The 11,695-nt window shown below is 42.8% G+C and overlaps 1 protein-coding gene across 1 annotated transcript; it reads left to right on the top strand.

Annotated features, from left to right (window-relative positions):
- The first annotated feature begins 490 nt into the window (after positions 1-490).
- LOC120061394 (cytosolic sulfotransferase 3-like) lies at positions 491-11,647 on the top strand. Its single transcript, XM_039011167.1, has 8 exons — positions 491-812; positions 3,373-3,511; positions 3,611-3,739; positions 4,141-4,241; positions 5,725-5,851; positions 6,327-6,424; positions 10,155-10,329; positions 10,443-11,647. The coding sequence occupies exons 1-8, from the start codon at positions 804-806 to the stop codon at positions 10,553-10,555; spliced, it is 891 nt and encodes a 296-aa protein (XP_038867095.1). The 5' UTR covers positions 491-803; the 3' UTR covers positions 10,556-11,647.
- Positions 11,648-11,695: the final 48 nt, after the last annotated feature.

The raw sequence follows: 11,695 nt of genomic DNA, 5'->3' as shown, positions 1-11,695 counted from the left end.
CCTAGTAACCTTACCCCTTTCATGATATAAATCGTGAGAGTGTCACGCCCTGACCTTAGACCTGACCTTAGAGATCCTTATTTATTCTCTATGTTTGGTTAGGTCAGGGTGTGACTCGAGTGGGAAAATCTATGTTTTCTATTTCTTTGTTTTGCCGTGTGTGGTTCCCAATCAGAGGCAGCTGTCTACCCTTGTCTCTGATTGGGGATCATATATAAGTTGTCATTTTCCATTTGGGTTTTGTGGGGTGTTGTTTTCTGTTTAGGTTGTTTCCCTGACAGAACTGTGCGTTTTCGCCTTTTGTTTTTGTGAACATTAAATTCTGAACACTTTCCACGCTGCACTTTGGTCTCATTCCGAGGACGAACGTTACAGAGAGGAGCGCTAATACACACATACATGTGTTCACAAAATAAAATCCAACCTCACACACTGTAAAGAAGAGTTAGAACCCATTCGAAGAAAGAAGTATTAGAGCGAGTGTATATGTGCATGTGAAGCAGAAGGAGGGTGGTCGCTAACATGGGAATAAAAGGATATGGAGGGGGTGGCTTGACACAATACATCTGTGATTGCAGTAACGAGAGAGCGAGAGAGTTCTGAACTTATGTAAGAAGGAGTGGAGGTAAGATAAGAATGCGAAGCTGGGTTGGGAAATCTAAACCAAAGCAAGAGAAAATACATTGCCTGTAGTGAGGGAAGAGAAAGGAACAGTGGAAGGAGAAAGAGAAGGAACGCTTGGACAGAGACAAGAAGAGACTGAGAAGACTGGCCAAACAGGATACTACTGAATTCCATTCAACATGGAAAATGTGAGCTTCTCTTATTTTTCAAATGTTCTGTGACAGTAGCTGATATCTTATGATTCTATTTACATATTTCAACACTGAGTAATGTAACTGACTTTTATTTATTTTCTCTGCTCACAAATTGTGTTGTCTTACTGCAGATGGCTTTCTATTGTGTATTTGTGCATGATGGCTTTGTATTTTAGCATGAATAAATGTGACTGTGGTGAACATGAGGTTCATTATGGGTCAAAAGCAGATAGTGTTGTTGTTCAAAGTTTTTACTGACACCAATGCAAATATTATGAAATGTATTCAAATGTACATTTTACTATTCGATATAATGAAGAGATTGTTGCCTTTTCTTAGATATTTTCCATGAGACTGACAAAGGTTTTACATGCCTAAGTCTGAAAGTGCTTGTGCTCTGGTTTTGAAGTGTGTACAGATAAGATCTTGGCCCGAAATTACTGACCATCTACCTATAGAGACCATTACAGGAAACCTGCAGACCATTTCCCTTTAACGTAACATAACCAGCTTCTTACTTTTGTAGTGACAGGATCAAATGGCCTATTCAACCTATTTTTTATAGATCACATATCAGCCTCATTATGTTGGAAACATACAATGTTAATAGTCAGCTAGTTGTGCTTTGGAAAGTCATCGTGATTATCTACAGTCTATCATTTTCTGTACTGTATATTCTGCCCTTGAGTTGCGTTCCCATGCAAAACTAGACAGATAGCTAACAACTAAGTCTTCAATAAAACTCCCAAGGCGTGACTTTTCTTGAATGAACATATTGAAAACGTTTATGTTGTAAAACTGCAAAATACAGAAAAGAATATACTTTAGTATTCAATTCACACCGACATACTGTAGCTGTATATTATACATTTGAAGTTGCATGAATACAAAGCACGTGCTAAGGTACCATGCATCTGGCATGATGCCAAACCATATAGCTAATTGTTACTCATATGGTAATTGACTAACTCCTTTCATTACTCTAATAATGTACAACCATCTATGTAGAATAACAAAGCATATTACACTAGAAACAGTAACAAAACTACAGTATTGTATATTTTACAATTCATTTGCATGACGCACGAGCAAAGTAATACAGCTAACGGCATACACGAAAGGCATTGCAATTTGTGTGAGTAAATGGAACCAACCAACATTGATATTGTAACGACCCTGGGTTTATAAGCGCGGAAATCGACTCTGCCGTTGGAGCATGCTTTTGCGGCACAGTCGATAGCGCGCCGGACCTCGGGCTAGGAGGTCGAGGGTTCGAGACCTGCTCCCTGCTGTTTCATTACACTGGTGTCAGAAGTGGGATCGGACCTCGCATCCACGACAGTGCGTGTGCTTGGCCGGTGAGCGCGTTCCTGTAAGACGTAAAGTCGCAAGGACGCGCTCTTTGAAAGGAGGGAGTAGTGTAACGACCCTGGGTTTATAAGCGCGGAAATCGACTCTGCCGCTCGAGCATGCTTTTGCGGCACAGTCGATAGCGCGCCGGACCTCGGGCTAGGAGGTCGAGGGTTCGAGACTTGCTCCCTGCTGTTTCATTACATTGGTGTCGGAAGTGATCGGACCTCGCATCCACGACAGTGCGTGTGCTTGGCCGGTGAGCGCGTTCCTGTAAGACGTAAAGTCGCAAGCTAGCGCGAGGACGCGCTCTTTGAAAGGAGGGAGTAGTGTAACGACCCTGGGTTTATAAGCGCGGAAATCGACTCTGCCGCTTGAGCATGCTTTTGCGGCACAGTCGATAGCGCGCCGGACCTCGGGCTAGGAGGTCGAGGGTTCGAGACCTGCTCCCTGCCTGTTTCATTACATTGGTGTCGGAAGTGATCGGACCTCGCATCCACGACAGTGCGTGTGCTTGGCCGGTGAGCGCGTTCCTGTAAGACGTAAAGTCGCAAGCTAGCGCGAGGACGCGCTCTTTGAAAGGAGGGAGTAGTGTAACGACCCTGGGTTTATAAGCGCGGAAATCGACTCTGCCGCTTGAGCATGCTTTTGCGGCACAGTCGATAGCGCGCCGGACCTCGGGCTAGGAGGTCGAGGGTTCGAGACCTGCTCCCTGCTGTTTCATTACAATATGTAAGCAACTCTATCAATAACAAAATTATCATCATTAGCTAAATGCTTGAATCGAACTTAAAAACAAATATTTTCCAAGGCTGAAGCGTGACAAGAAATAACTACACTGAAAGACCTGCACCGTAGCGTTGTTTTTAGCTGCTTCTATGCGTGCAGAACGAATTCTCCACTTCCTGTTTGCGTACAGTCTAAGTACCAGAAAGCTCCACTAGGGGGCAAATAACACCATGGAACACAATGAAAATCCATTTTAACCATTGTAATAAAATAATCTGTTACCTTCTAACAGGATGGCAGCACACTGTATGTATTTTGACAAGAGAACTGGCAAGGAATTATATGTGGAAACTGGGACCTCTTGTCACCTGGAGAATATCCTTGAATGAAGCAAGAATATTAGTGAATAGTTGATTATTGTAACTCTCCCTGATAATATCTCTCTGATCAGTGGTGGAATGTGTTGTTGTTACAGATGGAGCTGCCACCTCGACCAAAACTCTTTGACTTCCACGGAGTCTCCATGACCCACTATTTCACTGACAACTGGGAGAACATACAAAACTTCCAGGCCAGGCCAGATGATATCCTCATCGCCACTTACCCCAAAGCAGGTCTGTGTTTGTGTGTTGCCGACATTTTGTAGAGATAAATCTTTGACTTGCCTCTCTCTCCCCATTTCTCCATCTTCCCTCCCCCTTTCTCTCTCCCAGGTACCACATGGGTCTCCTACATTCTAGACCTGCTGTATTTTGGTCAGACAGCCCCTGAGCGTCAGACTTCACTGCCTATCTATGAGAGAGTGCCATTCCTGGAGAGTGACTTCCATATTCTCCCTCCAGGTTAGAATACAACCCTGATATAACTCTACACACTGTGAAGCCTTTATCTTGATTACACATCAATAAAGTGTGAAGGGCACTGTGCACTCCAAATAAATAACTGATCAGCTGACAATGACTTTGCACTTAAAAGACACATCCGAGTCTGTGTAGATCAAATCTTTGTCATGCTTGAAAACAGAATCCGGAAAACACCACACACAATACAATAACCTAAGTCCTCATCAACAGCCTTTTTACTGTCACGAAGTTGGACTTTTTGAATGACTTGAAATCTTATACTGTGAGAAGTTGTGCTATTCACATATTCCAGCTACATGACAATAAGCAGTTTTACTGTAAAAATCATCCTTATCTCCAAAAAGTAACCTATTCAGATCCCCACCCCTCTGTACATATAGGAACGGAGCTGGCAGACAAGTTATCCACCTCTCCTCGCCTCATCAAGACTCACCTCCCAGTCCAGTTGGTGCCCAAGTCCTTCTGGGAGCAGAACTGTAGGGTACATTATATGTAATTCTCTGCTTGTTGTCTGTGTAGTCTGTGAATATGACTCCACTCATGTCTGCTGGTGTAGCATATGGTTAACATTTATGCATCCTCAAACCTGCTGTGCTGCATTTTGTCCAGTAAGTGAACTTAATTAATGACACAATTTGTGTGAATCCCCAATGGAGGGCAGCATTACACAATACACTAACCTTTGCAAAACTCTCTAGAACCAGCGTGTGTCTCCGTGTGGATTGCGAAGACTCTATAGAAATCCAGTCTTTGTAAACAGTGTTTGTTGTCCTAATTTTTTCCTCTTCCATTTCCTTCTGTGTGGTTTGTTTAAGTGATATTGCCCGAGAAGCCGGTGTTATGAGGATATATTGACATGGGTGTTGTTAGGCCCGAGATGAAGTCGAGGTCCGGCAAACTGTACCAATATATCCTCCAAACACTGGCTTCGAGGGCATTATCACTTTTATACAACGGGTTGACAAATTTTCATTAAAAAACTTTCTTTTGATGAATTTATTCATACAATTTCATCCTTCCATGGGATGTAGTCCCATCACAAATCTAAGGTTGCTACCCAAGCCGGCTGGTCATCCTTTCGATCGGTTCGGTTGCCAGAGACGGGACTCAGTTATGTCTTTTTGTTCTGTATCTATAGACGCACCCCAGTCGTTCGTTCTAAATGTTCGATTGCCATACCGGTTGGAAATGTTCTTATACCTTGTTTGCCAGCTATCCAACTATGGCTAACTTACAGTCTAGTCAAACAGAGCATCCAGAATTTCCAGTGACATTTATTTGGATACATCCATAACAATTAACTAATGATGAGCGATTTCACCTGATGTAGAAAATGTGCTCTCTCGTCAGGACACTGTTGTTCAGAGGAGCTAGCCAACAACACAGCTAACACACTCACTTCAAACTGAAGCTGAAAAGACTGCAAACTATCTGCATTTCACTTCATTTTACCTGTTTCCTATGAACATTTCTTTGTATACATCCATAAAAAGTATGCCAGCTGATTTATGATTTCGACTGGCTGAGAAACGCTGCCTGCCTGTCTGTCTCGTCTTGACTCCCAACATGTTCATTACTATGGGACCGCTGGAGATTGAATTTTAATATTGAAACAATGTTGCAAATGTCGGAGAGACAGACAGCAAGGTTTATACAAATGCTAGTCTAAAAGAAATGTGAGAATGTCTAGATGCTTTTTATAGTGGAGATCAAGATTATAAATTGCCTGGCTGGGCTGATGAGACAGTGGATTGCGCAGTGAGATGGAACAGAGTAAATAGGTATTTCGACATCATAGCTTTAGCCGGTGGTAACTTGTGGAACAGACACCGGCTGGAATGTGGTTTTAACAAATCAGCATGCAGGATTAGACCCACACGTTGTATAATTAAATAATATACTCTTACATCAAGTAATGTTGTAATTGCAACGATGTCTCTCTCTCTCTCTCTCTCTCTCTGTAGGTAGTGTATGTGGCCCGTAATGCCAAGGACAATGCAGTGTCTTATTTCCACTTTGACCGCATGAACCAGGCCGAGCCAGAGCCAGGAGACTGGAACAACTTCTTACAGAGATTCATGGATGGAAAGAGTGAGTGAATGAGAGAATAAACAAGTGAATGAACGAGTCTGTGAACAAATCAATTACAATGAGTAAGAGATAGCACAGTACAGATGTTTACATTTAACATTTAAGTCATTTAGCAGACGCTCTTATCCAGAGCGACTTACAAATTGGTGCATTCACCTTATGATATCCAGTGGAACAGCCACTTTACAATAGTGCATCTAAATCTTTTAAGGGGGGGGGGGTTAAAAGGATTACTTTATCCTATCCTAGGTATTCCTTAAAGAGGTGGGGTTTCAGGTGTCTCCGGAAGGTGGTGATTGACTCCGCTGACCTGGCGTCGTGAGGGAGTTTGTTCCACCATTGGGGTGCCAGAGCAGCGAACATGTTGATAAGGCTCTGTGATTCTGGCTTATTGATCAGTGTTTTTGCTGACTATATTTGCATCTCTATCTATCTCTCTAACATCCTCTCATGTCCAAATGGCTGCTTTCCTCAGTGGTGTTTGGTCCCTGGTATGACCATGTGACTGGCTGGTGGGAGAGGAAAGAGACTCACTCAAAACTCCACTACGTTTTCTATGAGGATATGGTTGAGGTGAGTAGAACAACTACCTCCTGTGCCATAAAGGTTCTGACCTCTTTGCAGATTATGTAACTTACATAAAGGCAGTGTGTATATCCGTGTTATATTGTTATATTGATAATCTCTAGAATTAGCTTTCAGTGAGGAAGAGTACTGTAGTAGGATGTCCCTTGTGGGTATCCGTACCTATGTATGACATGCACAGCATCGGCTAGTAGACATGCTGAAGCTTGAACCTTGTCGTGCCTCCTTATTTGAAATAATACTACATGGTGTCAGAGAGGTTTTAATAATCACAATAACGTGAAGGACTTACCACGTGAATCATACAGCCGACAGACTGTTTCAAAGCAAGGAGGGCACAGAAACAGAGATAAGCAGCGTAGATCATAATTGGGCTAGTTAACAAGAGAGGACTATGTTACTGCGGGCAACGTTACAAGAGGTAGAAGCCGAGATGGGTCCAGCTGCGACGTCATCTCTCAGAGCACTCATCCCTCAGGGTCTCTATACTGCCACCTACTGATATGGAATCTCAGTGCAGTGCACCTCAGGAAAAGAGGGGCTTTTGAAAGGAGTGGATGTTTTGAAAGGAACCATATATGGCGTAGTGGGGTGCGAAAGGTGCCACTCAAGACATCGTTTGGGTTATCGGATGTTACTCATGGTCTGCACAGATGACAGTATGGAATTTCAGTTCTGCAAAAAATTCTAATCAAATCAAATTTATTTATATAGCCCTTCTTACATCAGCTGATATATCAAAGTGCTGTACAGAAACCCAGCCTACCCCAAACAGCAAGCAATGCAGGTGTAGAAGCACGGTGGCTAGGAAAAACTCCCTAGAAAGGCCAAAACCTAGGAAGAAACCTAGAGAGGAACCAGGCTATGAGGAGTGGCTAGTCCTCTTCTGGCTGTGCCGGGTGGAGATTATAACAGAACATGGCCAAGATGTTCAAATGTTCATAAATGACCAGCATGGTCAAATAATAATAATCACAGTAGTTGTCGAGGGTGCAACAGGTCAGCACCTCAGGAGTAAATGGCTTTTCATAGCCGATCATTGAGAGTATCTCTACCGCTCCTGCTGTCTCTAGAGAGTTGAAACAGCAGGTCTGGGACAGGTAGCACGTCCGGTGAACAGGTCAGGGTTCCATAGATCCACAAATCTTGCTTTACATTGGCGCCATGTTCAGAAATGCCTCCAAAATATCCGGAGAAATTGCAGAGAGCCACGTCAAATAACAGAAATACTCATCATAAACTTTGATGAAAGATACATGTTTTACATATAATTAAAGATACACTTGTTCTTAATGCAACCGCTGTGTCAGATTTCAAAAAAACTTTACGTAAAAAGCACACCATGCAATAATCTGAGACGGCGCTCAAACATAACAACATTTCTCCGCCATGTTGGAGTCAACAGAAATACGAAATTACATCATAAATATTCCCTTACCTTTGATCATCTTCATCAGAATGCACTCCCAGGAATCCTAGTTCCACAATAAATCATTGTTTTGTTCGATAATGTCCAATACTTATGTCTAAGTAGCTACTTTTGCTAGCATGTTTAGTGCACATGTCCAAACGCTCGCGCAAATGCAGGCGAACTCGGACGAAAACTTCAAAGTTATATAACAGGTCGAATAAACTGGTCAAACTAAGTAGAGAATCAATCTTCAGGATATTGTTATCATATATATCCAATAACGTTCCAACCGGAGCATTCCTTCATGTCTGTAGAAGTTATGGAACGCAAGGCGATATCATGAGGAAAGCGCGTGACCAGGAACTGGCATTCTGCCAGACCAATGACTGAAACACCTCCAATCCGGCCCCACATCACACTAGAGGCTTCATTCCACGTACTACAGACTGTTGACATCTAGTGGAAGGCGTAGGAAGTGCAAACAGATCCATATCTTACAGGGAATTGAATCGGCGATGAGTTGAACATTGACCAGTCTCAGAATTCTCACTTCCTGTTTGGATTTTTTCTCAGGTTTTTGCCTGCCATATAAGTTCTGTTATACTCACAGACATCATTCAAACAGCTTTAGAAACTTCAGAGTTTTATGTCCAATAGTAATAATAATATGCATATATTAGCATCTGGGACAGAGTAGGAGGCAGTTCACTATGGGCACGTAATTCATCCAAAAGTGAAAATGCTGCCCCCTATCATAAAGAAGTTAATGTGCGCAAACAGAAGATGGGTGAAACCGCCGACAGCTTTATCACAGCTGTTCACAAGCTAGCGGAACATTGTCAGTTTGACAGTTTGGCTCACTCAGGAAAGAACTGATCCAAAATCAGATTGTAGTGGGAATAAGAAATATCTAACTTTCTGAAGTTACAGTTGGATTTACAGCTTACCTTGTCCAAAGCTGTAAATCACGTTAGGCAGTGAGACAGTAAAAAACAGCAGGAAATGCTGTGCAGCGGAAGCTCTATGCAGACAGAGTTAAGAGAGTGAGGAAATATATGCGTTCTCATACCGCGCTAAAAAAACTGAGAGGAACACAGAGACAGACATGGAAAAAACAATCACGGACAGGGCCAGTAACCAGTTCAAGCGTTTGTGGCAAATGTGGGAAATCCCCTTTCCACAACTGGAAAGATTGCCCAGGAAAGGATGAGGAATGCAGGAAATGTCACAGGAGAGGACACTTTTAGCTGTCTGACAATCAAAGTTTTCAAAAAGAAATTCCCCCCAAAACTTCCTAGGCTACAAGGTGACTACAAAATCTGCCTCAAGAAGGATGACATCCCCAATGCCATTACCACCCCCCGCCATGTGCCTATCCCTTTATTGGCCAAAGTAAAGGACGAGTTGGGGAGGATGGAAGAAATTGAGGCTGTGTCTAAAATAGAGAGTCCCACTGACTGGTGTGCAGGGATGGTGGTGGTTCCCAAATGCCAATGGGGACATAAGGATCTGCGTGGACATGACTAACTTGAATGAGGCCCTCTGCAGAGAGAGACATATCTTACCATCAATGGAACAGTCAACGGCCCAGATGGATGGTCATCACAAAGCTGGATACCGCTCAGGATGTTAGGAGATACCGATGTCACCAGAGAGTAGGGCGCTCACAATGTTTATAACACGGTTTGGCCACCACTTTTTCAAAGACGCATGTCCCAGCTGTTGGATGGGCTGAGTGGAGTCATAGTCCATGCGGACGACGTGCTCGATTGCGGATGGGACAGAGCAGAACATGAGGACTCACAGCAGTTCTGACTAGACTCCAGGAGACTGGCTTGACACTCAATGAAAAATGCACCTTCTCACAGTCAGAGGTCTTGTTCTTGGGACACAGAATCAGTGCAGCTGGAATAGAGCCAGACAAGGACAAGTTCAGTGCCGTCACAGACATGCTCCTCCCCCAGAACGTGGCTGAAGTTAGGACCTTTTTAGGCATGGTCACATACGTGGGTAAGTTCCTCCCACAGAATTCAGACAAAACCGAACCCTTAAGAGAATTATTAGCCAAAGAGAATGACTGGTCATTGGGTCACATGCAACAGGCGGCGTTTGATAAAATCAATGGAGACCTGGCCCCACAGAGAGTGCTGGCCCAGTACCGTCCCCACTCTAAGACAAAGGTATCAGCACATGCATCGTCTTTTGGGCTAGGGGTTGTCCTCACTCAGATGCAGGACAACATGGATTGGCAGATAATACTTTTAGATAATACTACAAGTACAGTATCCAGTGTGTGTTTTCCTGCAGGATACGGGGAGAGAGCTGGACAGGCTGTGCTCCTTCCTAGGTTTGTTTCCTTCAGCAGAGGAGAAGGAGAAGGTGAGAGGAGGAGTGCAGTTTGATACTATGAAGAAAAACAGCATGGCCAACTATTCCACCGTCCCAATCATGGATTTCAAGATCTCTCCATTCATGCGAAAAGGTAGACTTCTCAATTTCTCCCCTATACCTCTCTCTCCGTCAGTCGTTCCCTCCTCCCCTCTATTTCCACCACCTTTTCTTTGCTCATGACTCTCTCTCTCTCCCACTCTACAGGAAAGGTTGGTGACTGGAAGAACCATTTCACTGTGGCCCAGAGTGAACAGTTTGATGAAGACTATAAGAAGAAGATGAAGAACACCACCGTACAGTTCCGCACTGTAGTCTAGGGGTTGTGGTCAAGTTGATTGTCTGATTGTTTGTGGTCAGGTTGATTGATTGTTTATTTGGCGCATATGGACCTACGATAGGCTCGGCTGAGGTGTCAGTCTTCCATTGGTCCACAGTTAACTGGGTTATAGTGTTGAAATATACAGGGTGAGGATCATATCGTATCATATCCTGGAGTGTGAATGAGAAAGATCATGAAGTGTCTTATAATATCATTTTTTAAGAATGATTGATGCTACTTTGAGATATGAGCTATAGGTTGAGAACTAAAAACAAAAGTAAAATGAGGACAGGCTGCACAGTACATTCTTAGCAATGTGAGCTATTTGTAAATCCTCTTGCCTGGTCTGTTTTTCAGTGTATGAGAAAAAAAACAGTGAGAGTCGATACAGTAATAAATATGTGAATGGAGAAGAGCATTATTAAGCATCAAGCATTGTTTTATGCTGTTTAAAAAATATACATTCTTTGAAACTGTAACAATTCCTACTCGTATACAGTATACAGTATGACTAAACGTAATACATTGATGTTCATGTACTTGTACTTAAATTAATATGAAATGTCCATATGACCCAAAGCGGTTAAAGAGCCAGTAATTTGCACATACACACACCCTCCACTTTTCACAGCTGTCTCAGCTGTATGTTCACTATGCCTGTGAAAAGCATGACACTCGCACTGTAAAAAGTGGGATGGCGCTGTTGTTCATCTGAAGTGCTTCTACTGTTTGGAATGATAGAAAATTACACTTTGGTTCTTCCAACCTACTTTATTCAATTTGCCTAAAATCAAATAATGTATTTTTTAGATCAGTGATTTTTATTTATTTAATGAAAGCTTCTAAATTGCTTCCAACAACTCATGCGCTTGCACATTGAATAGTGGCAGGGGCAATGTAGTGGTGGCAGCTTATCAGAAGAGTTGGAGGTGTGGCTAATGGGGGCTTTTTTTCACACGTGAGAGTGAATGTCATTCCAGTTAATGTGGTCTATTGTATTTGATATTAAATGTTAAACTTGTACACTGCCAGCATCTGTAATGATACTTAAATAAATGCATGTGGTACTAAAGTGCCTGATGAGGCTTTATGTTGAGGTAGCCAATGCTTGGTTATTATCTCCTCAACTACTGTATGA

This window comes from Salvelinus namaycush, chromosome 16, assembly GCF_016432855.1.
Source record: "Salvelinus namaycush isolate Seneca chromosome 16, SaNama_1.0, whole genome shotgun sequence".
In the NCBI taxonomy this organism is placed as follows: Eukaryota; Metazoa; Chordata; class Actinopteri; order Salmoniformes; family Salmonidae; genus Salvelinus; species Salvelinus namaycush.
The sequence above is the reverse complement of the archived record's forward strand: the minus strand, read 5'-3'. Positions and strand labels throughout refer to the sequence as shown.